The following is a 27,937-nucleotide window of genomic DNA, read 5'->3' as shown; positions in this document are numbered from 1 at the left end:
ACACAGTCGTGGGATGGTTTCGGTTGGTTGACAGTAGAATCCTCTGCATGTCTGCTCAGGTTGTAAGTCATGCTGAGTTCGTGCAAGTGGGCATAGGATTGCAGCTGCAGACACGCAAACCTTGCGTGGTGAGTCCGAGCCCGTCCATCCTGAATAGTGAACCCCTGTGCAACTGCTCCACTGGCCGTCTCTGTCTCTTGACAGCTTTTGGTGTGTGAATTCTTGCACCGGAATCCGAAGAAGAGCTGTCCTGGATCAGGCCAAAGAGCCGTCTCATCTAGCATCTTCTGCTCACAGCAAACCAACTACGTAGATGGCGAGGAGACCCCCTGAGCACACAACCCTCCTCACTTGTGATTCCTGCCAACTGGCATTCATAGAATCCTAGAATTGGAAGGGACCACAAGGGTCATCTCGTCCAACCCCTTGCAATTCTGGAATCTTTTGCCCAACGTGGGACTCAAACCCACAACACTGAGATTAAGAGTCTCACCCTGTACCAAGTGAGAGAGACCTACTGCTTCTCAGTAGCAGCCCACCTGGGGCGGCAGAGCCACCCTCCTAACTAACATGGACATTGCAGAAGCTCATCTGGATCATGGTGGGGTTGGGACAGGGTGGTGGTGGAGTCAGGACCATGCAGACACAGTGGCCGGGGTGGTGTGGTGTTGTGGGGTGCAGATTTGCTATGCTCATGTGTCAACAACACAGCCCTACCGAAGAAGAGCCCTGCTGGATCAGGCGAATGGCCCATCTAGTGCAGTATCCTGTTTTCACAGTGGCCAACCAGATGCACATGGGAGGCCTGTAAGTGGGATCTGAGCACAACGGCACTCTTCCTTCCTCCAGTTTCCAGCAATTGATATCCAGAAGCATACTACTCTTCTGAACCTTTTCTAGCTCTTCAGTGTCTCTCGTAAGGTGTGCTGACCAGAAATTTACAGTCTTCCAAGTGTGCTTGTACCACAAATTTGTATTTATTTCATCAGTAAAGACTGAAAACAGGACAGTTTCTTAAAGTCTTTTTAATAGAGTTGCTGTTAAGCCAGTATCTATACGTCTCACCCTCATTTGGAGTTCATAATAAACATGGGTGGGGGCAGCTGTCCCCCTCCCCCAATCAATATAAATCAATACAAATCTGAGGTTCTGTCCCCCTCCCAACGAAAGCTTGCCCCCTAACAAAAATCCTGGCTGCGACCATGATAATAAACAGTGGTTTATAGCAATTTGCAATATGGGGAGAATGTGTGGGGCTAAATTGCAGGGAACTTGGAGATCACTTAGCACCTAACTCCATCTCATTCCTACTGATTGCTAACTGGATATGCAAGAGTTGCCACTCTGCCTCAGCCTGCAGAAATGGATGTGATACTGGTCTACATTGCAGGATTGTTTTAAACTATTGTCTATCTCAGCATGCCTTCTTATAGCCGCAATATAGGGGAAATAATATTTGACAGTTTACTTCTCCCTTCCTGTCCTGGTGCAAAAAACATTGGCAGAGCACTTTTTTAGATTAAAATAAAAAATAAAAATCTCAAGTTTTCCTCACATAGGAAGATCTGAGTGAGAAGGAGTATGAAAACTGTCTTCTCTAGTGTGTTAGGTAAAACTATAATAGTCCTGAATTTTCCAGTTGTCTCCTCTGAGCAGTTGCTACTTTTAGACCTCTGAGAATTCCTTTCCCAGTGGTGTCAGATGTAACCAGGAAGTTCTGTCTATAGAGTAGGCAATGGAATTGCCAATTTATATATGTACAGTATTGTCTATAGCTGGGAATTGCCTAATATTGTACATGCTGGAGTAGCTGTATGGAGCCCCCTGGCGTTCAAATTTGTCAAGCACAGGATACTGTGAAAATACTTTCTAAACTGGAGCAGCCTTCCTCAAATGTTTTGGACTACAAGAGATAAGCAGCAAAATCCTGAAAATCTTACATTCTACATATGTAATTAGTTATTCTGTCACAAATAATTGTAATTTCTTTCTTTCTTGCATTGCTGATGGTGAGAGGTGGGAATTGCAAGTTGAAGTTGTATTGCAGCAGAAAATATTAGCTACAGTGCATGACCAGAACAAGAGTCAAGGCAGAGCCAGAATTAAATGAAAAGACCACTTCCGATACATTTCCTTAAAAAATAAAATCATATACTTAATAAGAGGCTTACATTCCTTGCATACCCTTGTAAATCTTGCTCATTTTCTGCCAGCGTTCTGCTTTTCAGTACTTCCTCATATTTTTTTTCTATTTATGGTAAACCAGAAGGGTTTCCCCCCCCTACATACCACTGAAGGCACCAGTTTGCTTGCAAACTGTTCAGAAATTTGAATATTCTGTCCAGTGGTTCAAAAGAAATTATTCAGAAATACCTCAAGCAACAGAAAGACTGAGCTGTGAAAAAATCAGTGCATCCTCGGTGTGCGTTCTGCTTTGACCATTACTTCAGAACGGCAAGTCCAGTTTCAGACTGACAGGTCTCAGTACGATGGAGGAGCAGAGCTATACAGCCACCTCTGTGGTTAACCTGGTGGATGCGTTTGAGAAACTCAGGTACAATAAATCTTCTCTCTCTCCCCCGCACCCCTGGAGATGTTATAAGAGAGACCAGTTTTTTAAAGAGCAGAAATTGTGTAAGGACCGTTTCAATTAGCATGGTAAAAAAAAACCCGCTATGATTTTGCTGTTTATTTAATTCTGATAATCCTTTGGCAACCAAATTGCTAAATTCCCCTGATTCCTGCCTCTGGCATAGAATGTGCCTGAGTCATGGACACTGCAAAGCTCATTCAGAGTCACTCCCAGAGACATCAGTGCCAATCCAAATTGTCACCTGGGAATGTGGTCTGCAGCCACAGACCATACTGGGAAGTGTAATGAGGAATTTGCAGTCATACAAGCAGCTTTGCCTTTGCCCTGTCCCACAGAGACAATCATCTAGGGCTAAGAAGAAAATTCAGACTTTGTGGACTTCAGGGTAAAAAGCAGTATTGTGTCAGATGCTAAAAACTATTTAGTTTTAGCAGGCTGTCCCAGCAGGATCCGTTTACTGGTGAAGAAGCATATTTTTCTTCTCATTATTTTTAAAATCTGTTTTAGCTGTTTCATTTTCATTGTTGTATACAACTACTACGCCGTTGTTGTGATGCTTAGCTGTTTAAAAAATATTCTTAGCTGTTTAAAAAAATTTAATAATAATATAATAATAATAATAATATATAATATATTATTATTATTAATAATAATAATAATAATAATAATAATAAAAATAATAAAAATAAATAAATAATGGGGTGGCTAGCTTGTTTGGCTACATTTGTGAGGTCAGGATGCTGGTCTAGGTGGGCTATTGTCCTGATCCAACAGTCTCTTATTCTATTCTTATGTTTTTCCCCCACCCATCGTCTCTGACCATTGGGCATGCTGGCTGGGGATGACTGAATCCAACAATATCTGGAGGGCAACAGGTTCCCCATCCCTGTTTTAAAAGGTCATTTAAACCGTTGTAGATAGTGCTGCAATCCATGCATAATTCTGACACATTGCTGAAGTGTGAAAGCTTTGCCCGTAAGAAGCAGAAATCAGTGTGGGTGGGTGTTACTCTTTATTTTCTCATAAGTAATACAAGTTTACTGTAAGCTGCGGAGGAGCACTCTCCTTCCGTAGCCCAATCTGCTTCAGTGCTGGCCACAGAGTGAGCAAAGCCATTTCCTCTGCCAGGAAACCTCAGTGTTCCCTGTCTTCTTTGGCAGCTCAGACACTCACCTAAATGGAATTCTATGAGCTTGTTGGTGCAGGATGTTGTGGGTGAAGGTACCCTGGGCTCAAGCCATAGAGGGCTTCAGACGTGACAAGCAGCACTTCAGATTTAACCTGGACATGTATTGGTAACCAGCACAGCTATTCTGATAGTGGAGTAATATGTCCACACACCAGTGTTTCTGGGAGCACTTTTGCTCCTGCATTCTGCACCAACCTGAAGTTTCCAGAGGCCCTTCAAAGGCAGCTGTATGCAGAACATATTACACAGTAACCATTGCATGTCTCACTGTAGATAACTCTGATCTACTGATTAAATTGGTGCACATTTTTGGCCGCAGCTGTTCGCTGGGCATCCAGAGTGGTAGCCTGATCCAAAAAAAGCCCCCCCCCCATTTGCCAAGTTTTCCTGCACTCTGACAGTTCTGCTATACATTCATCCATTGCTAACATGATATTTCAGTGCTAAATAGGGAAATAGGAGCACAGGTTTGTACAAAATGAAGAAGGGGCATTTTCTAGTAAAACCAAAACAAATTAAGAACCAATAGAAAACTGCAGGGGGATTTGACCCCATTGCTCTCAAGAGCCCTGGCACTCTGCAGTAGCTCAGAGAAGGAAGGGATTTCCACGTAAACCCTTGAAATGCTGCATCCCTTCTCCTGCTGATAAATCCAGTGGCTGGACTCTGCGCTATTTGTCAGATGAAAAGATATCAGCCTGATTTATATTTTAATGGATTTGGATTTTATGAAGACTGCCATCTGGTTGTCTTTTTGCAGCATCCTAAGTCCAGATGTGGCTTTGCACTTTTTTTTTTAAGTTGGCATCCTTCTTTTCTATTATACCTCAGCATTAGAATTACATTGCAAAGTGGCATGATTTCATCATGCAAATATGAGAATATACACACACACCATGCTTTGCTTGCAGAGATTCCAGGTTCAGTCCTTGGCATCTTCAGGTAGGGCTGGGAAGAACTCCTGCCTGAAACGCTGGAGAGCGGCTTCCAGTCAGTGTCAGCAACACTGAGCTAGATGGACCAATGGCCTGACTTGGCAAAAGGGCAGCCCTGCTCTCCTGCCACTGTTTTGTTGCCTGATCTCAGTGCAACGCTTCCTTCCCTTCCGTGTCTCCTTCTCCTCATGTGTCAAATGAAACAGGGGAAATTATGCTTCACTGTGTTTGTTGCTGTGCTTCCTTAGCACACTGTGAAGCTGCTGTTCCTGTTTATTAGTAGACGCAGACCGAGGAGACTATATTCTCCCTCTCAGTCTGTGTCTCACAAAGGAGCAGTCAAAAGCTGGAACAGAAGCAGAATTGTTTGTGGATGGTCTTGATTGCATGGAAAGGTTCAGGGATAGAAATGGCTTTGGCGTTTCTGGCGGGATTCACTGCTTTCTTGGACATGACGTACCCACTGCCTCTCTTGCTTCCAGTTCTTTGGCTTCATTATACCAGTCCCACCCTACAGTTTGACTGTCACCTTCATTTTCTAAGCGCTTGACCTAGTGGAACTCTTAAGGGCTGAATTTGTAAAGTAGAACCCTTGAAACTCCCAAGACGAAATGGTCAAATGCTATGGAGCTGCATTTGCCTGGGAGCTTCTTTCTTCCAAGGTAAACTGAACAACAGGAGAAGTTTCTCTGAGACAAGGTGCTGATGGCGGCGGGGAGAGGGAATATTCCTGTTATGTACTGAAGTTCTCACCCTGGGCCAGCAGGGGGATACAGTAGATAGTTTTCACTCAGGTCCACATATGCAAATAAGGGATTGAAAGTGACGTTCAGTGATTGGATAGTTACTGAAAGTGGTTACTGTTGTGTTGTAGTGGAGCTCTATATAAGCAGGCTGGCTGAACCCTTCGGTTCAGATCTCTTCTGGCCTGTGAATAAACAAGAGCTGTTGAAGAATTGCTGTGTCGTCTGATATGTTCACCCACAACTTAACAATTCCTGTGGTGTTTTTATAGGCCCTAAGCAATTTGGAATATGCCAGTGGGAAGAGGACTACCTTTTTTAATGTATGTGTGTGATATTACTGTGATATTTTCTTCAAAGTGTAAAAAACATCCCAAGCACAAACTTCATTCAATCACAAGTGAATCATAGAATTGTAGTGTTAGAAGGGTCCTCAGGAGTAATCTAGTCTAATCCTTTGCAATGTAGGAATCTTTTGCCCAATGCAACCCTCAAATTAAGTACCTCATGCTCCATCAACTGAGCTATCAAGGGGAAACTGAAGGAAGCTTACACCTTAAAGAAGCCCATATTTTCATAGACAGAAGACTAGAAAAGAGGAGCTTATTCCCTCAGTTATTTAATATGTACCTGTACTTCTTTTGTATTCAAGTACACATACTTCTCCGTCAGCAACCACTCTAGGTTGCCAGGCATCTTGCCTTGAGAAGTGCCTCTAAAATCTCTTGGGTCCATGTTCTTGAGTATACACCCTGAAATTAAATTGCCACGATATATTACACCCGCAGCGTATCTGCTTTTAGCATTGTTGTCATCTCCTGGCAACTATCGCCCTTTTCAGATCTTCTCAACACTTCTATGGGATGTGCAGAGGGAAGGGTGGCTTTTGCCCATTGGCCTCACTCCCTGACCTCCTGTGTTCAGGGGAGAAATTCCAAAAAGCGCCTCTGTGCAATGACAGCTGTAAAGGCACATAGGTTTTTCAGTCAAGATGCCACCCTAAAGGTGCAGAGTTCCCACTGTGCAACAAAACCATCATCCCTGCAAAGGCTCATTTCAGGCTTTCTGCTGAATGTGTGACGGCAGGAGGATTAGGGCAGCAGGCAGAATCTGCCTTCTTCTCTGGCCCCACGACATGCGCTGTGGTCTCTGGGTGGGGAACATGCAAACACTCTACCAGCTCCTTCCCTTAACTTGCCCATTCCCTATGTCAGCCCAGAGGGTGTTGTCCCTTTAGCAAGACTGCTGCCTCTGTTTTTAATCTTGAGCTGTGGCTTGTTTTGGAAAGGCAAAACATTGCTTCGGAAGAGGAAATAAAAGCTGACTTTTGGATACATGAGGAAGCTTAATGACGGCTGATTGTGGAACAGAAAAAAGGATGTAGCCCTCAGTAGCTACTCTCAATGTAAATGCGAAAGAGACTTCCTCAGCCCTGCTCTAGGGCTTGTGTATCATACATTTTAAAGCACATCCCCTCCCCACTGCAAGGATCCTAGGAATTGTAGCTTTTAAGGGCCTTGGCAAATAGCTCTGGGAGGGGTAAATTACAGTTCTCGGGATTATTTATTTAATTGATTTATAGCCCAACTTTTTCTCCAAGGAACTTCGGGTGGCATGCGTGGTTCTCTCCCTCTTCATTTACTCCACGCAACAACCCTCTGAGGTAGGTTAGCTGGAGAAGCAGTGACTGGCTCAAAGTCACCCAGTGAGCTTCATGGCTGTGTGGAGGTTTGAACCCTGGGCTCCCAAGTCCTTCTCTGGCACTCCTGGTGTTTCCAAAGATTGGGTTTCCAGCTGTTGCTGGACTACAACTCCCATCATCCCTAGCCAGTAGGACCAGTGGCCGGGGTGATGGGAGTTGTAGTCCAACAACAGCTGGAGACCCAAGTTTGAGAAACACAGTTCTAAGCACTACATCATGACCCTTAATGTGCAGGTACATAGCTTTCATATGATGTTTTGGTCTACAAGAGGCATAAGCAGTTCTATGAAAGAGAAGACAGGCAAACTGTTTGGTTTTTGTAGCTTCTCATGGGCCAATGAATTGGTGTCCAGTGGTACACTATTCACATATGTAGGCATGATGGATGCAATGGATGCAAAGCCTTTATGTATCCATTATGCATCCATGCCTATTGTGTTATTTGCAGGGTTGCAATGTTTATCAACTGATTAGTGATTTAGGCTGTAGTCCTATTACTCACTTACCTGGGAAAGTGAACTCAACAGGACTTACTTTCTGGTGTAGGGTTGCACTGTTAAAGATTTTTGTAGGTACAAAAAAAAATGCCCTAGATTAACTGGGTGCAGATTTTTGAAAATAAATGATGAAATCCAATGTCACATGGGCGGACTTCTGCTTATGTTGTGGGATGTCCTCTTTCTGACCTCCTGCCTGCAGCTTGCTGCCCTAAAAATCTGTTCTGATGCATTCTCCAACCATCTGAAGCAAATTTTGTGAGTGCATGTCAGCTGCAGGAGAAGGGGAGGAAAGGAATGGCCTGTTTGCACAAGAAGAAGCCTGTTCCACTGGTAGGCAGATCTCACCCATTATTTAAGAAAGAAAAACTCTGCAGATAGCAAGCACTTCTCCTTTTCTCTCAGGTATGATAGTATGCCTCTTCTAAGCTGATGCCTGCTCTAACACATGCATGCATTATCCAGAAACCAAACAAACCAAAAACCACCCCAAAGACAGCATTAAAAATGTTTGCAATCAGTGCATTAATCAATGAATCAACTCAAACTCATACAATTAATTTCTTTGATGGAGTGACTTGCAATCTTAGTTATTCAGCTACAATTGCTGATGCTGTTGTGTAACTAAGGACGGAGAGCTTTTGTTGCTGTCTCAGAAGTCCCTGTTCCAAAGGGCCCAAACAGATAATGATGTGGATGTGGGAGGCTAGAGATCTGATCTCGTGGTTGTTGTTGTTTTTTGCTTAATCTTTTATTTTAGTTCTGTTTTCTGGATGTAAATTAACCCACCCCCACCCCCAGCTACTGGTTAGGTGGGAAGGAGGAAATAGGCAGTCACGATACAGCTGCCTGTATTTAGATGTGGGTAAAACTGTCAATCCTAGTTTGTTTCAGTTTCTCATTTTTCCAAACTAAAGTTCAGTTCCCCACATTTTTACAAAAAAGTCCTCATAAGAACTCACTAGCATTTCAGTGTTAATTTCTCTTTTTTGAAAGGCAATTTTGCCTCCCACGTACATTTTAACACAGTGTATTTTCCCTATTATTTACATTTCCCCTACTATAGTGTGATTTTGAATGTTATTTTCAGTGACATGAACATTTCCTGCCCCTTAGTGCTGGAGAACAGCACTGTAAAACTCAGAGAGGTGCAAATATTGATGGTTTGGTCCCCATGTTGCCTCTGAATGTTTTGCTTTTGCTTTGGATCTCACCACACAGACTGCTTGGCTGTGCCCTGTGTTTTGCAGAAGTGGGCTGAATAGTGTCATTCTAAAACTGCTTGTCTTTTCTGTGGCTAGAGCTTGCCCGAGTCCCAGCAAGGAGCAGATCCTTCCTCAGTCTGGGCCCTGCTTGAGAGCACCAAATCTCATGGTGTCCTACCTGCTTCCACCTGCGACTAGCAGAAGAGCTATGAGTGAAGCCAAGCAAATGCCTGTACCGCACAGCCAAATGCCCTGCTATGCAGAATCAGCGATGGAGCCACGAGAGGCTCCCAGAGGGCTCACAGTCAAGTGTCTCAGCTCTTTCCATGGCAAGATCAGTGCAGGCAACTGGAGGATTCCACAAGATGCAGACTTCCAGGCAAGCCTCAGGACCGACTCCAGCAGCAGCAAAAACCAGGTCATTAACCACCAGATTACTATTGTTGTTGTTGTTACAGATCACGTAGAGGAGGGCCAATGGGCAACTGGTGCTGTCAGGCAAGGAATGTCTAGAGTGAGGAATCATCTCTTTGTTATCAAAAGTAGACTTAGGAAATGGCATGTCTATCAGCCCAACCCCACTCCGCTGTTCCTAGGTGTGCGCCCAACGAGGCAGTTGCAGCAACAGAGAGGCCCCACCCACAACCGAAGCTGATGTATCTCCCCAAGCAGGTGCAGACTTTGTCTACGCATAACCGTTTTCTGCTCCTTCTGCTCCAGTTCTCTTCTGGTCCTGGCAGAGAGTGGAGCACGAGAGGTGGGGGCAGGAGGAGGAGGTGTGGCAGCCAGAGGTGCTGTATTGTGCCCAAGATTGGGGAGGGGGGGGGCGTGGTGCATCGTGTGTGTGAGATGTCATGAACGCGGTGCATGCATGATATTGCATCGTCAGGAGAAGGCTGATCTTGGAGCCCAGCACAGCACAATTCCTCTCTCGAGCTCAGGAGGAGCCAGCCACTGAACCATGCTGGCCTCCTCTGCCCTCTCAATATTGAGGGGTCTCGGCCCCCTGCCAGCAGATATTGAGGAGGCCAAAGACACCTCCACCCCTGGGGGTGGGCACACCCTCGACTCTACACCTGCCTGACTTATCTTTCCCTCCTCCTGCACCTGTTTTTCTTTTTTAATGCTTTTTATTGGTTTTTCATTTCAAACAAACAAAATACAGTAATATTCAACAATCATCTACCCACTTCCTTACCCAACGCTCTGCTGAGCACTTACTTCCCTCCCTCCCTTCAACAGGTTTTCTTATTTCAGTCTCCTTTCCGCAGTTTCTTGTTTTATCCAGTCCACGTCGTCAGATTTATTTCAGTCCTGCTAGTGTCTTCAGGTTTCTACAGTTATTATTTATATAACCCATAAATTTACTCCAATCTCTTTGGAATTTTGTTTCCTCCTGGTTTCGGATCCTGTGGGTCAGTTTTGCTAGTTCCGCGTAATCCACCATTCTCGTCTGCCACTCCTCCTCTGTTGGTAATTCCTGTACTTTCCATTTTTGGGCTAGCAGTCGTAGCGTACATAAATAACCTTTGGTCTGCTTTTTCTATTTTCTCTCCCATCAAGCTTAGCAAAAAAGCTTCCGGCTTTTTTGGGAAAGTATATTTGAACATCTTTTTCAATTTGTTATAAATCAATTCCCAGGATAGTTTTATTTTCTCACATGTCCACCACATGTGGTAGAAATCTCCATCCTTCTCTTTACATTTCCAACATACTTTACAGCTCATCCTATACGTTTTTGCCAATTTAACAGGTGTTAAGTACCATCGGTACATCATTTTCATTATATTCTCTTTTATGGTGGTACATGCTGTGAATTTTAAACTGGATATAGTATGGGCTGGATATAGTATGGGACGCGAGTAAAGCGGTAATGAGAGGTTTTCTGATACAGAAAAATAGTTTCCAAAAAAAAAAGGGGGGGGGAGAAAGAGCGAGAAAGAAAGAAAGAAAGAAAGAAAGAAAGAGGAAATCCTGACTCATCTCATGAAAAATGAGAAAAAAATTCAGTAAAACCTAAAGATGAACAAATAAAACAAACAAACAAAAAGGCTTGGCATCTGCAGATCGGACTGAAAATGACCCTTATCTCTCATCCTGGAGAGCCACTGGCTGTCACTGTAAACAATACTGACCTAGATAGACCCATGGCAGGACCCTGTATGAGGCAGCTTTCTATGTTCCTATGTATATTCATAATTGTGTACACACACAAACGCAGCCTTAGTTAGAGAACCCAGCCCTACTAATCTGCAGTGCCCCCACCGACAGGAGAGCAGGATCTACTCCATTGGGCTCATGCTTAATGCTCCCCATGATCAAACAGTTTCTCTTTATCCACACAGGAGCCAGAAGAGAAAAAAATAGCGTTGGAGCTCCTGCAAACAGAGCAGGCCTATGTCAGCCGCCTCCACCTTCTGGATCAGGTTGGTTTGTTACAGGCGACAACAGATTTATGTGCTTCTGATTGACGCACGATTGCGCATGCATGCACAGGTCGGCACTGAATCCGGAAGTATCCCTAAAACGTCACTGAAAGAGTGGAATGGGGGCTAGACAGACTGCTTTACGCGGGTTCCGCTGATGCGTGCAGGGGGTCCAGAATGTAACCCCAGTGCAAAATGAGGATTGCCTGTAGTTTACTTGACAGGGGGTGCTGGGTAATGGTGTTTTTGTTTCCTGAAACGGGGTTGGTAGACCAAATAAGTTTGGGAACCTCTGCTCTAGAGGGACAGATGAAGGGAAAGTTCACTTTGGGAAATTGTTCATATTAAAATAAAAGTGCATGAAAAAGCTGGTGAATTTTCAGGAGGACTTATTTTGTGTGTGTGTGTGTGTAAAATAAATAAATAAGTAAGTAAATCACAAGTTGATGCAGAAATGTGGGCGACTGAACTTAAGGCTGGAAAAACGAGCAACCGAGAAAAACCAAAACTGACAGCTTTGTCCATCCCTGGGTTCCAGGTGTTTTTCTCAGAGCTGCTGAAGGAAGCCAGGAGTGGAAGAACATTCCCAGAAGAGGTGGTGAAAATGATATTCTCCAACATCTCATCCATTTACCAGTTCCATGCTCAGTTTTTCTTGCCAGAGCTGCAGAAACGTATGGAGAACTGGTGAGTTATGGCAGCCACACCCCTTTCCCCACTGCATTCCTGGAAAGGGAAGTGAGGGTGTGTGTGAAGGTTTATGCAACTGAAAGCAACTGTTGTATTATTTGAAGTCTAGAATCTGAAAAGATACTGTACAAGAGGTCTGTGGAAGCGTCACTTTGAGTTAAAACCTTAATTCTTTGTCCCACCATGAAATAGATCTCTATTATGCCATCTGACAAAGGACTAATCTTGGTGTGAAACAATAGATATTACATACTTCCTTTGTCTGCAGAGGGCACTTTGGCAAACATTTGCCTTTATAGTACAAATACTTGCAATTATATGATCAAGGGCAATGCGGAAATATCTTAGATAAGTAAGAACTAAATCAGCAGTACTTCTCGCATGTATCTGTTTGTCTTCCTGTGATGGGAGGGCGTATGAGGACAATCATTTCACTTCCTAGCTTTTTACTTTTTTACTGAAGATGTTAATAAACAGAGACAGCCAGCATTGTTTGTGCTGTGATGTATTGTTAAAACTGTGTAGAAGCTGGGCAACATCCAGCAGTGACTCCTGCAAATGTCACAAACCAGTGCCAGTGATGCTTGGGTATTGCAATCGAGACCAGGGATAGAGGCAGACAGGCAGTTCCCAAAGCATCTTCCCTGGACCGTTTTGGCTGCCTTTCTAGAGATGCCAACAGCAGACCTGTTCTCTTGGCTTCTGCCTGCAGGAATTCCAATCCCAGGATTGGGGACATCATCCAGAAGGTAGCCCCTTTCCTGAAGATGTATAGCGAATACGTGAAGAACTTTGACAAGGCAGTCGAGCTGATCACCACGTGGTCCGAAAAGTCCTTGCCATTCCAGGAACTCATCTCAAGCATTCAGGTGAAATTTCTTTTGCTATTCTTTCATAAAATGTTTATACTGCTTGTTTGGGGTAGGGGAACACATTGAAGTGGTTTACAAAAATAACGAAAGAACGTCATTCTCAATTAAAAAACAATTTGAAACCTTCAAAACATAATTAAAATCAATGCTAAGCCAGAAAGAAACCCTGATAAAAACGAATGTCAAAATTCTACATATCTGGGAAGGCTCCCCTGAACAAAAATGTTTTTATTTTTATTATTTTATTTTATTTTAAATTTTTATTAAGCATATACAGTACATAAAAGAAAAATGTTTTTAGCAGGCTCTGACAAGAACAGTGAAGGCACTTACCTGATGTCAATAGGCAGGGAGTTTGGAAGTGTGGGTTCTAAAAGATTAATTCCTTACAAATGCAGAATGAGTATTATGTGATACCTGTAGTAGTGCCAGTTCTGCAGATTGGAGCAGTCAAGAGGGCATATGTGGAGTCAGATGATCTTCCATGTAAACTGGTCTCAAGCTGTTAATACTAAAAGTAACACCTTGAACTTGGTCTTGTAGAAAGGGTCTCAGAGCTTATTGCACAGTAACCTTTTTTAAAACTCAGAGTAGCTTCTACCTGCGAGGCCATCCACACCATGGCTGTGTACATGTATATGTATAGCATGGAACGTAGGTATTTTCTTCTCCTTGAGAAAATACTGGAAGGACACTGCCTTCTCCATCCAGACTAGCCTTTCTTCACTCATTTTGCCTAGCCTGGTGACTAATGTTTTCTACATCTTTAGCCAGCTGCTCTCAGCTGGGATAATAGGCTCTGTAGTTCTTTCTGTGCTTCTTTGTGGGCCCTGTACCCCAGGTCTCAAAAGATTGCATTGGTCCCATGTCTCACGTTCTTCCTGAGACACTGGACTCCTTCTGCTGCAGTGGCTGGGAATTTCTTGCTTCCACAGGACCTCAAACATTCCATCTCTGTGCTGTAGAAAGACTTGAACCAAAGCATGAAATTTCTTCCATCTGTTATACCACCAAGACATGATAGATAAGCCTTCACCCAGCTAGTGACCTCCAGATGTTTGGCTTACAACTCCCATCAGCCTCAACCAGCCCAGAGGCTGATGGGAGGTGTAGTCCAAAACATTTGGAGAGCACTGTGTTGGTGAAGGTTGTGGTAGATGGTCATCTTGGTTTGTGAAATGGTGAGGCCAGCCAAGTATCTGTAGTTTAATGTTTATACACTCATGTCTATGATGGCTTCTGCTTTCTCTTTCTGCTACTGTTACTATCCTGAGCAGAGACGGGAGATCTCAGCCAACTTAACCTTGCAACATCATATGCTGGAGCCAGTACAGAGAATCCCTAGATATGAACTCCTTCTGAAGGATTACATACGAAAGCTACCTCCAGAGGCACCGGACAGGGAGGATGCAGAGAGTAAGAGCTCCATTCGGTCCATTCTGCGATGTGGGCAAAGAAGAAAGTTGACAGAGGAGTTGTTTTGTTGGGGGAGACTGTCCTTTAGCAGTGACACACATGTACCTGCTAGTTGAGTGATTCTAAGGCTTTCATACCAGGGTTGATTTGAAATTCCCCTGCTAGGCTTGTGCCTCCCTTCTCCTGCTCAGTGCCATGCAACTCCTAGAACCTTGGGAAAGTGTTGGAGATCGGGCAATGAGCTTACTGCATGCATTCCATTCAGGTCTGGACTTCTGTTGCTTTAAGAACTACAAAGATAGAAGGTCCATCAATGTGTCACTGACGTCATTGTTTTGAAAACTCCCTGCACCTCCTAAATATGATCCTGGTTCACCTATATCTTTTTTTATTAAATTTAAATGTACGTATGCATATATACATGTAATTACTTTTACGTTCCCTTTATATATGTAAGCAAGGAGAACAATCATCCAGTTAATTCATACATCATATATCAAAAGGGGCTGGTGATATTTATGCAATCAATTCAATTCAATATTCAAAAACCTGATCACACCTATTGGTTACCCAGGATCGCTCCATCTTCATATTTCCTTCTTTAGATTAATTCTTATCACATATTAAAATACCAGTCCATGGCACCAATGTAATTTTATCATGGGGGCTGCGGGCACAAGGGGAAATACTCAAAGGCGCATAGAGCGCCCCTCCAGTGCTGCCATAGCAAGGAATACAGGTGTGCAAATGGGTTGTGTGAGAGAGCCTTGAGAGTTTAATGTTTCTCTGGTGTTTTTGCAGAAGCTCTGGAAATGATTTTCACTGCAGCCAAACACTCCAATGCTGCCATTGCAGAAATGGTGAGTGCACTGACCTCATGCGAGTGACTCCTTGCAGCCAGAGACCTTTGCAACGGAGCTGTTTGGTCCCTGTCTTGTTCATCTTAATTCTCATGGTCCTGCAGGAACGACTCCAGAACCTTTGGGAGGTGTATCACAGGCTGGGGCTTGAAGACGACATTGTGGACCCTTCCAACGAGCTGATAAAAGAGGGACCCATTCAGAAAATCTCATTCCGGCACAACAACACAACGGAGAAATACCTGTTCTTGGTAAGAGATTAATCAGGTTGGGGGATGGCGGGAAGGGAAGATAGCAATACATTGCTGTTGGGCATCTGTGTTCTTTTGCACAACTCAGAGAAGTTGTGCTGCTGTTTGGATAAAAGAAAGAAAGAAAGAAAGAAAGAAAGAAAGAAAGATATATATATATATATATATGCTTTCGTAGATTTTCACGGGTACAGGAATGCAGGTTTTGGTGTCTTCGGGTGTCTTCCCGTGTAAGAGTCGGGGTGTCTGTGCGACGTTTCGACGAGGTCTCACTCGTCATCTTCAGGCTGACGAGTGAGATGACGAGTGAGACCTGAAGATGACGAGTGAGACCTCGTCGAAACGTCGCACAGACACCCCGACTCTTACACGGGAAGACACCCGAAGACACCAAAAGCCTGAAGATGACGAGTGAGACCTCGTCGAAACGTCGCACAGACACCCCGACTCTTACACGGGAAGACACCCGAAGACACCAAAACCTGCATTCCTGTACCCGTGAAAATCTACGAAAGCAAATATCTCACCTCTACGGGGAGGAAACCTTCCAGCTGACAAGAACCTACGAGAAACTAGAAATCCGAAAAGCCTGAAGATGACGAGTGAGACCTCGTCGAAACGTCGCACAGACACCCCGACTCTTACACGGGAAGACACCCGAAGACACCAAAACCTGCATATATATATATATATATATATATATATATATATATATATATATGCTTTCGTAGATTTTCACGGGTACAGGAATGCAGGTTTTGGTGTCTTCGGGTGTCTTCCCGTGTAAGAGTCGGGGTGTCTGTGCGACGTTTCGACGAGGTCTCACTCGTCATCTTCAGGCTGGTGCTTTCGGCTTCTTGTTACTGGAACAGAGCAGAATCTGGTGTTTGAGTTCCTATAAATACTGTTGAGGGGTGTGGTGTATAGCCTCCAACGTTCTGGGCAGAGAGGAAGTTCCTAGATTAGTGTGCCTTTTCTTCTTTTGTTCCTTAATTACTTGAGGGATATCTTGAGTGATTTCATGAGTGATATTCTGAATACCACTGGGTGGGTCATTAAGTGTAGATTAGTTGCTAAAGCTTTCGTGTCTTGACCTCTTGAGCTTGTGAAGAGTTTTTCTGAGAAGATGGCTGTGCTGCATTTAGTTGTGCTCTGGCTTGGCTTCGTGTATAGGGGCGAGCTGTGGTTTTGTGCCTTGTGCCAGCCTGATCTGTGTAGGGATTGCAAAGTCTGCCCAGCCACGTACATTGGACAAACAAACAGACGAATAAATGCACGTATCGCAGAACACAAGAATGCCGTCAAAAAAGAAGAAAAAACTTCCTCTCTTTTCCAACACATGAAAGAAACAGGACACGAAATTAATTTTGCAGATTCCAAATTGCTCTTTAACATGGAACATCACCACAAGAGAATAATCATGGAAGCCATCGAGATAGAGAAACACCCTCACAACATGAACAAGCGTGACGACACGTCCCGCCTGCCAGACATCTGGAAATTAGCCCTCCCCACAAAAACCGACACCAGAACCAGAGGCACACAGAACGCCGTCACCAATCAACCACACCAGACCCAAACCCAGACCCTCTCCACAGACATATTACAGACTCCATCCAGTAGCCAAACTATAGTGGCACCTCCGGATGCTGCACCCCCCTGCAATCCCTACACAGATCTGGCTGGCACAAGGCACAAAACCACAGCTCGCCCCTATACACGAAGCCAAGCCAGAGCACAACTAAATGCAGCACAGCCATCTTCTCAGAAAAACTCTTCACAAGCTCAAGAGGTCAAGACACGAAAGCTTTAGCAACTAATCTACACTTAATGACCCACCCAGTGGTATTCAGAATATCACTCATGAAATCACTCAAGATATCCCTCAAGTAATTAAGGAACAAAAGAAGAAAAGGCACACTAATCTAGGAACTTCCTCTCTGCCCAGAACGTTGGAGGCTATACACCACACCCCTCAACAGTATTTATAGGAACTCAAACACCAGATTCTGCTCTGTTCCAGTAACAAGAAGCCGAAAGCACCAGCCTGAAGATGACGAGTGAGACCTCGTCGAAACGTCGCACAGACACCCCGACTCTTACACGGGAAGACACCCGAAGACACCAAAACCTGCATATATATATATATATATATATATATATATATATATATATATATCTCCAAGGCTCTTATTATTTGCCCTTCCCTATACACTGTAGGGAACCTTGCACATCTATATACTGTATAGGAGTTTGGGAAGATGTGCAAGGTTCCCTACAGTGTATAGGGAAGGGCAAATAATAAGACCCTTGGATCTGATTCCCTACAAAGAAAGGCTTAAAACTCCTGAGACTTTTTCATTTGGACAAAGGTGACTGAGACTGTGACAGAGGCTTATAAAGGCTGTGGCCTTATGCATATCCACATGGGAGTAAACCTCACTGGATACAATGAGACTTGCTTACTGAGTGTAAGCATGCACTGGATTGCACTGAAAATTATGTGCAGTGTGGAGAAAATAGATTGAGAAGTTTCTCTCCCTCTCTCCTCAAGCTAGAACCTAGGAAGATAGTCAGCCAATGAAACTGATTGGCATGGAAGCACTTCTTCACCCAAATAATTTTTGGAATTTGCTGCCTCAAGATGTGGTGTTGGACATTAGCTCAGATGAGCTGAAAAGGGAACGAGACAAATTCATGGGAGATAATTTACCCAGTGGCCACTAGTGGTGGGCATGGTGGCTATTTGAAACATCTAGGCTTAGAGGCAATATGTTCATGAATACCATCTGCTGGGTGGCAACAGCAGAGCAGGGCTATTGCCCTCCTGCCTCTGAAGTGCATAATCCAAATGATAATTGTATTCTGATTTTCAAGCAAGCAGGGAGAATGAGAAGTGTGCCAGTAATAAATTGCACCCCCCCTGCAGTAGTTAAGTACCTTGTTAGCCGATGGAAGTTGGTGTCCAGAACATCTGGAGGACATTTAAAGGCTGGCATAGCACTAAGTGATACATGCACTGGGTTCTTTCTTGACCCATTGGTGGCAACAATTCCTTCTTCCCTTGTCTGGAATGGTTCATATTCTGAAGTCTCTAGTCTTCAGAGGGAAAGATTAACTGAGACAAACTATTACAGTGGTACCTCGGGTTACAGACGCTTCAGGTTACAGACTCCGCTAACCCAGAAATATTACCTCGGGTTAAGAACTTTGCTTCAGGATGAGAACAGAAATCATGCTCTGGTGGTAGGGCGGCAGTGGGAGGCCCCATTAGCTAAAGTGGTGCTTCAAGTTAAGAACAGTTTCAGGTTAAGAACAGACCTCCGGAACGAATTAAGTACTTAACCCGAGGTACCACTGTACTGTATTGACTGGTTCATTTGACATTTGCTCTCTTCTTTTGGCCCTTCTTTGTTCAGACTTGATGTGCCCCCCTCCCACCAAGGCTTTATCCTTTCCCACCTCTTGTCTCTCTCAGTTCAATAACTTGCTGCTGTACTGTGTGCCAAAAGTCATCCAAGTGGGCGCAGCGTTTCAGGTGCACAGCCGGATCGATGTGGAGGGCATGAAGGTCAGAGAATTTCATTGCAGGTTATTCCCTTTAATTATACTCGTGGGGTGGGGGGTGGCCCTGCCCCATATTTTTCCACAGGATGGCCACATCTGGAGAAACATAAAACAAAAATATAACAAGCAGAGCAGGAAGCAGAGGACCCCCCCCCTGAAATATGCATATGTAGGGGAAAAACTGATAAGGGGAGGAATGCAATGTGGTGCTAAAGAGATCACAGTCTCAGTGCAACCATTTCTGCTTGCTTGAAGGAACAATATTCCTTCTGTTCTTCCTACACCCTGTTCTGGGGGTTCTCCTGAACCCCCCTCAGCCAATTTGGGGGTGTTTGTGTGTGCAGGGAGGAAAGCCCCCTTGTGATAGCAGAAGTCTTTGAGTGGGCTTTCGCCTGCAGGAACAGCTAGCTGAATTTGGCCCATATATTTATAAATGCTACCCAAGGAAGGGTATGGCATATATCTGACCATATTGGGACTTTAAATATTTGCATGCTTCAGGTGAGCTGTCCCCATTCCCCCTCCCTGCCAAACTTTTGCATGTGGATTGGTCCAGGTGTTTGCTTGCTGCTCTCTTCCCTTTGATTTATTGATTACCGTATTTTTCGCTCTGTAAGATGCACCAGACCATAAGACGCACCTAGTTTTTGGAGGAGGGAAAATATTCTGAATCCCAGAAGCCAGAACAGCAAGAGGGATCACTGCGCAGTGAAAGCAGCAATCCCTCTTGCTGTTCTGGCTTCTGGGATAGCTGTGCAGCGTGCATTTGCTCCATAAGATGCACACACATTTCCCCTTACCTTTTAGGAGGGAAAAAGTGAGTATTATAGAGCAAAAAATACGGTATTTACTTAGTCAGTTTGTACCCCACCCCTTCAACTTCCAAAAATTACCAGGACAGCTCACGGAACAAAGCATGAAAAAATAAAATTCACTGTTTGGGTGTTAAAATATCCAACACTTGCATTACTCAGAGCAGACTGACTGAAATCCCATTACTTAAGTGAGAGGTGCAGACCCCTTGAAAGACCTGTTACTAAAGTCCATTGATCTCAGTGGTATGGATGTAAATTGAATATGACAGCAGTGGAAGCCATCAGAGAAACAGCAGCAACAACTTTTTGCCCACATCAGTACTAATTATTTTGCTTATCTGGACTTGCAGGTTCGGGAGCTGAATGATGTGCAGTTTCCTTATGCTTTCCTTGTATCAGGGAAGCAACGAACTCTAGAACTGCAAACCAGGTAACTGGCATAAGAATTTTGTCTTTTCTGATTCTCACGCAGAACGATGAGGACAACTCTTCTCTAACAGGTGACTTCTCTTTCTATGCAGGTCCCAGGAAGAGATGAATGATTGGATAAAGGTAACCCATGCTTCTACCCTTTACCCTGTGTCAAGGTCCTGCCCCGTGAGAAAGGCAAAGTGTTTGCCCTTTTTAACAAAATCAATGAAATTGTAAATGATTATTGCAAGAACTTGCTGGGAGGAAAAACGTATGTAACGTTTGGTATGGGCATAGGGATGAGGGGGAGAGTTTAGCACCCCTTGACTGCCAGCTCCCCACTCCCATACTTCAGAAGTGAGTGGGGCAGATGTGGCTTCAACCTGCTACTTTCATGTGTGGCTTGAGCCTCAGAGCTTTATTTCAACTTCTGCTTTTCTTCTCCAGGCCTTTGAGTCTGCCATTGACAAGAAGGAGAAAAGCAGTGGGTCCTTCAAGGTGGCGATCCAAGGGCCGGATTCCGAGATGCAAGATTTAACTGTAATCCTCCTGACTGTACTCACTCACTGAATTATAGAATCATAGAACTGTAGAGGTGTCCAACCCTGTGCAATGCAGGAACCCACAGCTAAAGAATCCTTGGGAGATGGCTATCCAAAACCTTCTGTGAAGGACAGTCCACTACTCTCTGAGGCGGTCCATTCCACTTCTCTATTCCTCCTCATGTCTCCACCTCATTTCTAAAAGCATTTCCTGTATTACCGTATTTTAATTATTTCACAAAATGTATAGATCACTTAATAGAACAACTAAGCAGCTTGCTTTATGCAGTCTTTTTTTTTAAAAAAAATACAAATAAAGCACACAAAAAATTACACGAAAATTGTAAGATAAAATGGGTAATATTAAAACACTTTTGTCAAAAATGACATGCTAAAATGACATGCCTAGGTAGGCTTGCTGGAATAAAAAAGTTTTGAGCCAGTGCTAAAAGCAGCACATGCCTGCCTAATAGGAAGGCCATGAGTGAACATTCTGAAATCTGCAACAAGGAAATGGAAAGCGTGTGATGATTGGAGGACAAGACAGATGAGTGGAATGTGCACAAAAGAGGTACCTAACAAGGCTCTGGCAATGGTACTAAGCAATATGGAAGAGGCTTCATACTTATCCATGTCCTGGACCCTGTGAGCTGTAGCCATAATTGCCTTCATTGCCAGAGAGTCCATCACAGTGGTTCTTTGATTCCAACCCCCTTCACACAGTGCATAGCTTAATTGTAGAATTCGCTCCCACAAGACGTAGTGATGTCCCCCAACCTGGATTGCTTTAAAAGAAGATTAGACAAATTCCTGGAGGATAAGTCCTATCAACGACTACTAGCCACAATGGCTCTGTTCTACCTCCACTGTAGGAGGCGATATATCTCTAAATACTAATTGCTGGGAATCGTAAGTTGCCGAAAGCACTGTTGCACTCATGCTCTGCTTGTGGCAGGGGCCATTAGGTTGCATTAGGTTGGATTTTGCTTCAGACAGCACATCTACCCCTGCCATTATGCTGTTGCCAGCCCTGCTGACATTGACTTGCAGGCTTCTCAAAGAACCTAGTTGGCCACTGGGAGAACAGGATACTGGATTAGATCGCCCTTTGATCATATCCACCAGGGTATATCTTCATGTTCTTATGGTCTGCTTTACCCCCAGCATTGCCAGTTTGATGAGCTGGGCAAGAGGGCTCCTCAGTGGATCAGGGACAAGCTGGTGACCATGTGCATGCGTTGCAAGGGCCCTTTCAATGCGATCACACGCAGAAGGCACCACTGCCGGGCCTGCGGCTATGTGAGTACACCTCCTCCGAGTTCCTTTGGGTAGGGCAGCCACATGGAAGGGCCTTGGGACTCCATGTTGGTTTAGGGCCAGTCCAGAGAACTTATCCCAAGAGCGACCATGCTTGGTCCAGCCGCATCTGGGTGCCGGTGGTGGTGGGGACAGATGCTGAACTCTTCCAGTTCTATGTTCAGTTTTGGTTCAGGTCTTGTTTAAAGAAGAATGGGGGTTTCCTCTGTGAATCTACGCTGCAGCAACCGTTTGGTTCCTCTCCTGGAGGCAGGTGGTGTGTGGCCGGTGCTCCGAGTACAAGGCCGAATTGCAATACGACAAGAGCGGGCCCAAGCGTGTCTGCGTGGAGTGCTACATCTTCCTGACAGGGCATTTGTTGCCCGACGAACGGCAGGCAAGGCATAAAGGCATCTTGGAGGTGAGGAGGAAGCAGATCTGAGACGTCTCCATCCTCTCTGTCTCAGTTAATTGCCTGGCCCATTTCCTGCCTTTCCTCCACTTCAGCCATGGCTTGGTCACCTGTGCTGGATTTCCTCCTTTCAGTCCATTCAGGTTCTTCAAATTAGGCAAGTAAAGTAAGTAGGGGGTGATGCTTACACCAAACGGAATGGGACAAAGCACTGGAGTATCCTGGCAAATAATGGCTCCCTGCAAGCATCTGCTCATTGCGCCCTACATATTTACTGCCGGAAATAGTGATGGAACCTGGTTGCCACAGAAAAGGTGTGAAGTGGAGCTGAAAGACAGGGGACAAGGGAGTGAGAGGGACTCTGTCCATGGTACTGAAGATTGAAAAACCAATAGACTAGACCTCCAGCCCCTATTATGTTGACACAAGGCACTGAAGATTTTCTTGGTATTATTTATTTATTGCATTTATAGCCCACCTTTTAATCCCTGGAGCTCAGTGTGGCTTACGTAGTTCTCCCTCTCCTCCTTTATTCCCCACAACAAGCCTGTGAGGGAGGTTAGGCTGAGAGGGAGTGTTATAGACTGGCTGGATGCAGAAGAGTGGTGGAAGTCACCAGTCAGGAAAACACCCCTTCCCCAGGGAACCCCCAGAGGAAGAAGGCTCAGAGACAGGGGATTAGTGGTCAGAGGGAGACTCGGAGGAGGAGGTGTCAGCAGCAGGAGAGGTGACAGGGTTTAGTGAATGTGAAGAAGCCATGGCAGAGAGCAGTTCACACTCTTGTGCTGAAGCATAGGCTGGAGGGAGGGTGGCCAAGAGGCAGAGAAGAGAGAGGCTGCAACCAGCTCCCCTTCCCACTTGTCTCCTAGAACTCTCATAGAAATGAAATGGGCAGAGCAGAGGGTGGTTGTGCGCAGATGCAGCCTGAGACTGCGGGGGAAAGACCCTGGAGAGGAGGAGTCCTAGTGGGCACAGGGAAGGTGGGGACCTTCAGTCCTTGCAAGTGCTTCATCAGGGCAAGGCCTCCTAGAAAGAGTTGCTGAGACCACTAGGCCTGAGCTGTGGTTGTTTCCTTGAATAAAGAGTTTACTTCACTGGTCCAGGGTGAGTTATTGCTTTGTTGATGACCTACGCCTGACTCCAGCCCTGACAGGCCCAAGGTCACCCAGTGAGCTTCATGGCTAAGTGGGGAATCAAACCCTCGTCTCCCAGGTCCTAATCCAACACTCTAACCACTGCACCATCCTTACATTCTGACCCAGAAAGGAGTGAAAACAGTCATTCTCCCTGCCTGTTTTATCCAGCGGTGCAACCAGGACCAGGGTGGAATTTACACACATATAAAAAACACTGTGAAAATGCTTTTCTAAAAAAATGTTTTGAAAAACACATTGAATTTTACATAGCTCACTATACCACCTAGTGTCAGATTTGTATATTGCACTTTACACCACATTTAAAACATTTTATCTGCAGCTGTGTTACTGAGTCCCAGAACTGTTTGCTGTGTTCCATTCTGTAGATCACAATCTATAGACACAGGAGCCAGTAGGAGCCTCTAGGCTAAAGAGCATTAAGGGAATGGTGTGGTGTTTTTGTTTAATTGGCAGAAAGAGTCTGCAGAAATATCGGGGCAGAGCCTGATGTGCAGTTTCCTGCAGCTGTTGGATAAGAACGGAAAGGGGAGCATGCGTGGCTGGTTTGTGATCCCACGAGATGACCCTCTTGTGCTGTACATTTATGCTGCACCCCAGGTATGTGTGGGCTTATTGAGAATTTGTTCTTGTGTGGAAGCTCAGATGGTTCACAACGGGCGTGGCTAACCTTTGGCCTTTCAGATGTTGCCAAACTACAACTCCCATCATCCCTGGCCATTGGCCATGCGGGCTGCATCTGATGGGAGTGGGAGTCCAAGGACACCTGGAGGGGCCACACTGGTTCTCCGTCCCTTGAGGGTACTTACTGTATTTTTCGCTCTATAGGACGCACTTTTTCCCCTTCAAAAATGAAGGCGAAATGTCTGTGCGTCCTATGGAGCGAAGACGCCATAGCCCCGCGACCCTCTCCCGGCTGGAGAGGTGACGTGCGGCTATGGCAGGAGCCTCTCCACTGCGCCTTTCCACTGCTCCCTGACCTGCTCTTTGGGGCTGGTGGTGGGCTTCCCCCCACCAGCCCCAAAGAGCAGGTCGAAAGGAACCTGAAGCCTGGAGAGCGAGAGGGGTCAGTGCACACCGACCCCTCTCGCTCTCCAGGCTTCCAAGGTAGCCGCCTGAACGCACCTTAAACGGCACCTTGTTTTAGAGCGGGAAAACAAGAGGGGGAAAGTTCTCCCCCTCTATGCGCAGCGCCTCCTGCCGCTTCACTGAAGGGGCGCTGGGCAGAGAGGGGGAGAATTTTTTTTCTTGTTCTCCCCCCTCTAAAACAAAGTGCGTCCTATTGTCCGGTGCGTCCTATGGTGCGAAAAATACGGTAATTGCCAAGATATCCCAAGCTGCTGTTCTGAGTGCTCAGTACACAGGCCCACCATAAACAGGAGCAGAGGCTCCCAGCTCTTCCTCTGGCAGTTCCTGTTGGGAGAAACCTTGAGTGCAAAAATGGCTAGAGAGGAAAGGCTTAAGCAACTGCATCCCCTGCTATTTCTCTGCTTAAATTACAGTGGCCTCTTGAGGCTGCCTTTGGTAAAAACCAAGAAATAACTACGTAAGTGAGAAGATACATGCAGCTGCATGCCATGAATAGTTTTAGTCCTTAAACATTGCAAAACCAGCTCACGTTGAAAATGATCCCCTTGTTAAACAGGGAGCAACTCTGGATTGGTTTTGTGGAGACAGTTTGGAACATCTGGAATTGCTTCCTTTTGAGCCTCTCGCCCCCCCTCTCTTCCCACTTGCCTCCCAGGACGTCAAGGCTCACACTTCCATCCCCCTGCTGGGCTACCAAGTCAAAGAGATGCCCCAGAGCGACCCCCGTCACATCTTCCAAGTGGTGCAGTCCAAGCAGGTCTATACATTGGTGGCAGAGACAGAGGAGCTGAAGCAGCGGTGGATGAAGGCCATTACACACTCGGCTCGTGGGGAAGAGGAGGACGACTCGTTTGATGAGCTGGAATGACTGGAGCCTTGCTGAGAGGCTGTTGCATATCTTGAGCCGCCATTTCAACATCTGCAAAATGAAAACAGTATTTGGATTCTTTTGAAAACTATTTTTTCAGCTGTAACTTTCCAACCAGTTTTGTAAGTCACAGTATTTCTGCCTAGCTCAGATTTCCCTAGTTTGCTTATGAGCCTGTCATGTGGAATTGTGTCAAAAGCATCACTCAAGCCACACACAGTACATTGTTAGAACTGGAGACTTGCCAACGTTTGCAGATGTGTCTTCCCATTCACATGCTCACCCACACACCTATAAACATTGCTGCAAACGGGATTTCCTATATGCACCTAGACTCCCACTAATTCCCTATAACCTGGCCAGCAAAACTAACATCTTCCTAAGGATGCTGCCCCTGTACCTCTTTATGCTGCAGAATCTAGATGCTCCTTTCCATCCCCACCACAAAAAGAACAGCAGTCTCACCTGCAGATGCACCAAGAAAGCTTCCATTAGGATGATGGGGGAATGGGGACAGTGAGAGAAGCTTAGACTCCCTCGACTTGTGTCTACCAGCAAATGTAGGTGAGTTCTTTGGCCCAGAAGAACAGAATGGCATAAGAAGAGCCCTGTCTTGTCCAAAACTCATCTAGCCCAGCATCCTGTTCTCACAGTGACCAAACAGTCTCCCCCTCCTGCTGCAACCTGCTCCCCTCCAGTCTCCCAAAACACACACAGAATTGAAGAGGGCGGAGCAATGAGCCTTAAGCTGCTTGGGAAGGAATTGGGAGAGGAGCCTTAGAGAGTGGTCCTCACAACTGCCTCACTGAGGCAAGACCTACTGGGATGGGTTGCTGGGACCACTAGGGCTGAGCTGTTTTGTTTCTTTGAATAAAGAGTTAACTTCACTCACACCAGTGTTTTTTATTGCTGACCTGCTTCTCACGCCGGCTCCTGACAGACTGGAGCTGCAACATGAAAAACCCAGTAATAAACTAGACATTTCTTGGGGCATGCCATACCCAGAGCAGTGTCCCATCTGAGGAATGCAGACAGGGCAGTCCTTTATGTCACCTGGTCCCAAATTGTTTAAGGCTTTAACTCAAGGCTCGATTAGCATATTGGAAGTCAGTGCAGCTTCCTCAGTGGGGTACCACAGTCAACAATCTAGCCTCTGCTTTGTGTACTGGCTGCAGCTTCTGGGCTGAGCCTCACAGAGAGTGCATTGTAGTCTTCTTCTTTGGCAATCACTCATAGCCAAGTAAGATTGTCTTCCATGAACATGGTCTTAACAGCGAGTCCATAAGTGACTGTGGAGGCCAATTCTGGATCCACAATGGGGACATAGGTTTCCAGGTGGGAGTTGATCACGGCGAGGGTTTGCCAAGTGTGCCTTCCTCTTAGCACATTTCTTCTTTTTGTCCTGAGATTGAGCATCTTCAAAGCCCATGCCACCTTTGGTAAAGGCTGTTCTCCCAATGCCAAGACCACAGTGGCCAAGCTATCTTTGCCCAGGAACTGTAGCTGTCTTACCAACCAAAGTGGGTAAAAGTCACTCCAAGTCATCACGGTTGCCTGTGCCTCAAGTAACAAAGACGGATCCAGGAGCACCTGCAGATTCAGTTAATTTGCCCTCAGCCAGCTCACCGCAGCACACAGACACTGGTCCACAGCCTGCACACCTCCTCCAGATTCATATGTTGTAGTGAAATAGAACTGTGCATCATCTGACACTTTGCTCCAACTCCCTTCACGACCACATCCAGCAGCTTCACATAGATATTAATAGCACAGTGCCCTGTGGCACCCCATAACACAGGTGCCAGGGGCCTAAAGAGTGTCTCCCCATCACTGCTCCTTGAAATCCACTCGGCAGGAAGGACAACGGCCACTGTATGACAATGCTCCTGACACCCACCTTGCAGAACCAGTCCTGGAAGATGCCCAGGGTGATGGCATTGAAAGCCACAGAGAAATCAAGCAGAAGAAACAAGGTTGCGCTCCCCTTATCCCTCTCTTTATGAAGGCCATCTATTTGGACAGCCAAGGTCAATTTGGTTCTGAAACAAGGTCTGAAGCCACACTGATATGGGTCTGGATAATCAATTTCATCCAAGAGCATCTACAGCTGCTGTGTCATGACCCTCTCAATAGCCTTCCCATATATATTAGTAATTGGTTGATAACTATTGCAGATTAGAGGGTCCAGGAGCAAGTGCACCATGGGCAAAGTAGGGGTCACCACTACTTCTCAATAGCATGCTTGCAGCTTACAGTGGAAGTGCAATGATTGGAAAGCACTAGGAACCCCTGGTTTGGAAGCCCTGGTTGGTGGTTTGAAAGATACCACTCCCACCATTTTCTGGCACAAGTGTGGCCATGTGCAACCCCCCCCCCCCAAAAAAAGCACAGCTCAGATGCAGTG

General features: G+C 45.4%; 1 protein-coding gene across 3 annotated transcripts; it reads left to right on the top strand.

Moving 5' to 3' along the window:
* Positions 1 to 329: 329 nt before the first annotated feature.
* Positions 330 to 26,426, top strand: FGD2 (FYVE, RhoGEF and PH domain containing 2). Of its 3 annotated transcripts, none has more exons than XM_082227116.1 (16): positions 330 to 2,554; positions 8,961 to 9,282; positions 11,210 to 11,290; positions 11,829 to 11,977; positions 12,693 to 12,849; positions 14,130 to 14,268; positions 15,070 to 15,128; positions 15,233 to 15,379; positions 18,858 to 18,950; positions 20,112 to 20,191; positions 20,283 to 20,313; positions 20,620 to 20,712; positions 21,879 to 22,013; positions 22,285 to 22,431; positions 24,033 to 24,176; positions 25,321 to 26,426. In XM_082227116.1, exons 1-16 carry the CDS (start codon positions 2,490 to 2,492, stop codon positions 25,531 to 25,533), a joined length of 2,055 nt encoding a protein of 684 aa, XP_082083242.1. In that variant the 5' UTR covers positions 330 to 2,489; the 3' UTR covers positions 25,534 to 26,426. The 3 variants fall into 3 exon arrangements, with proteins under 3 accessions (XP_082083242.1, XP_082083243.1, XP_082083244.1); XM_082227117.1 differs by lacking the exon at positions 330 to 2,554 and adding an exon at positions 5,327 to 5,379; XM_082227118.1 differs by lacking the exon at positions 330 to 2,554 and adding an exon at positions 7,899 to 8,064.
* Positions 26,427 to 27,937: the final 1,511 nt, after the last annotated feature.

This window comes from Podarcis vaucheri (assembly GCF_965113315.1).
Source record: "Podarcis vaucheri genome assembly, chromosome: 6".
Classification (NCBI taxonomy): Eukaryota; Metazoa; Chordata; class Lepidosauria; order Squamata; family Lacertidae; genus Podarcis; species Podarcis vaucheri.
Note: the sequence above shows the minus strand (reverse complement) of the source record. Positions and strands in the feature narration are given on the sequence as shown.

Excerpts from the sequence above, each read along its gene's own strand:
- FGD2 (XM_082227116.1), top strand. The coding sequence starts at position 2,490 with ATGGAGGAGCAGAGCTATACAGCCACCTCTGTGGTTAACCTGGTGGAT. Across the intron at positions 15,129-15,232 it reads ATGCTGCCATTGCAGAAATG|GAACGACTCCAGAACCTTTG; the intron begins GTGAGTGCACTG and ends ATGGTCCTGCAG. Across the intron at positions 20,314-20,619 it reads AGATGAATGATTGGATAAAG|GCCTTTGAGTCTGCCATTGA; the intron begins GTAACCCATGCT and ends TTTCTTCTCCAG.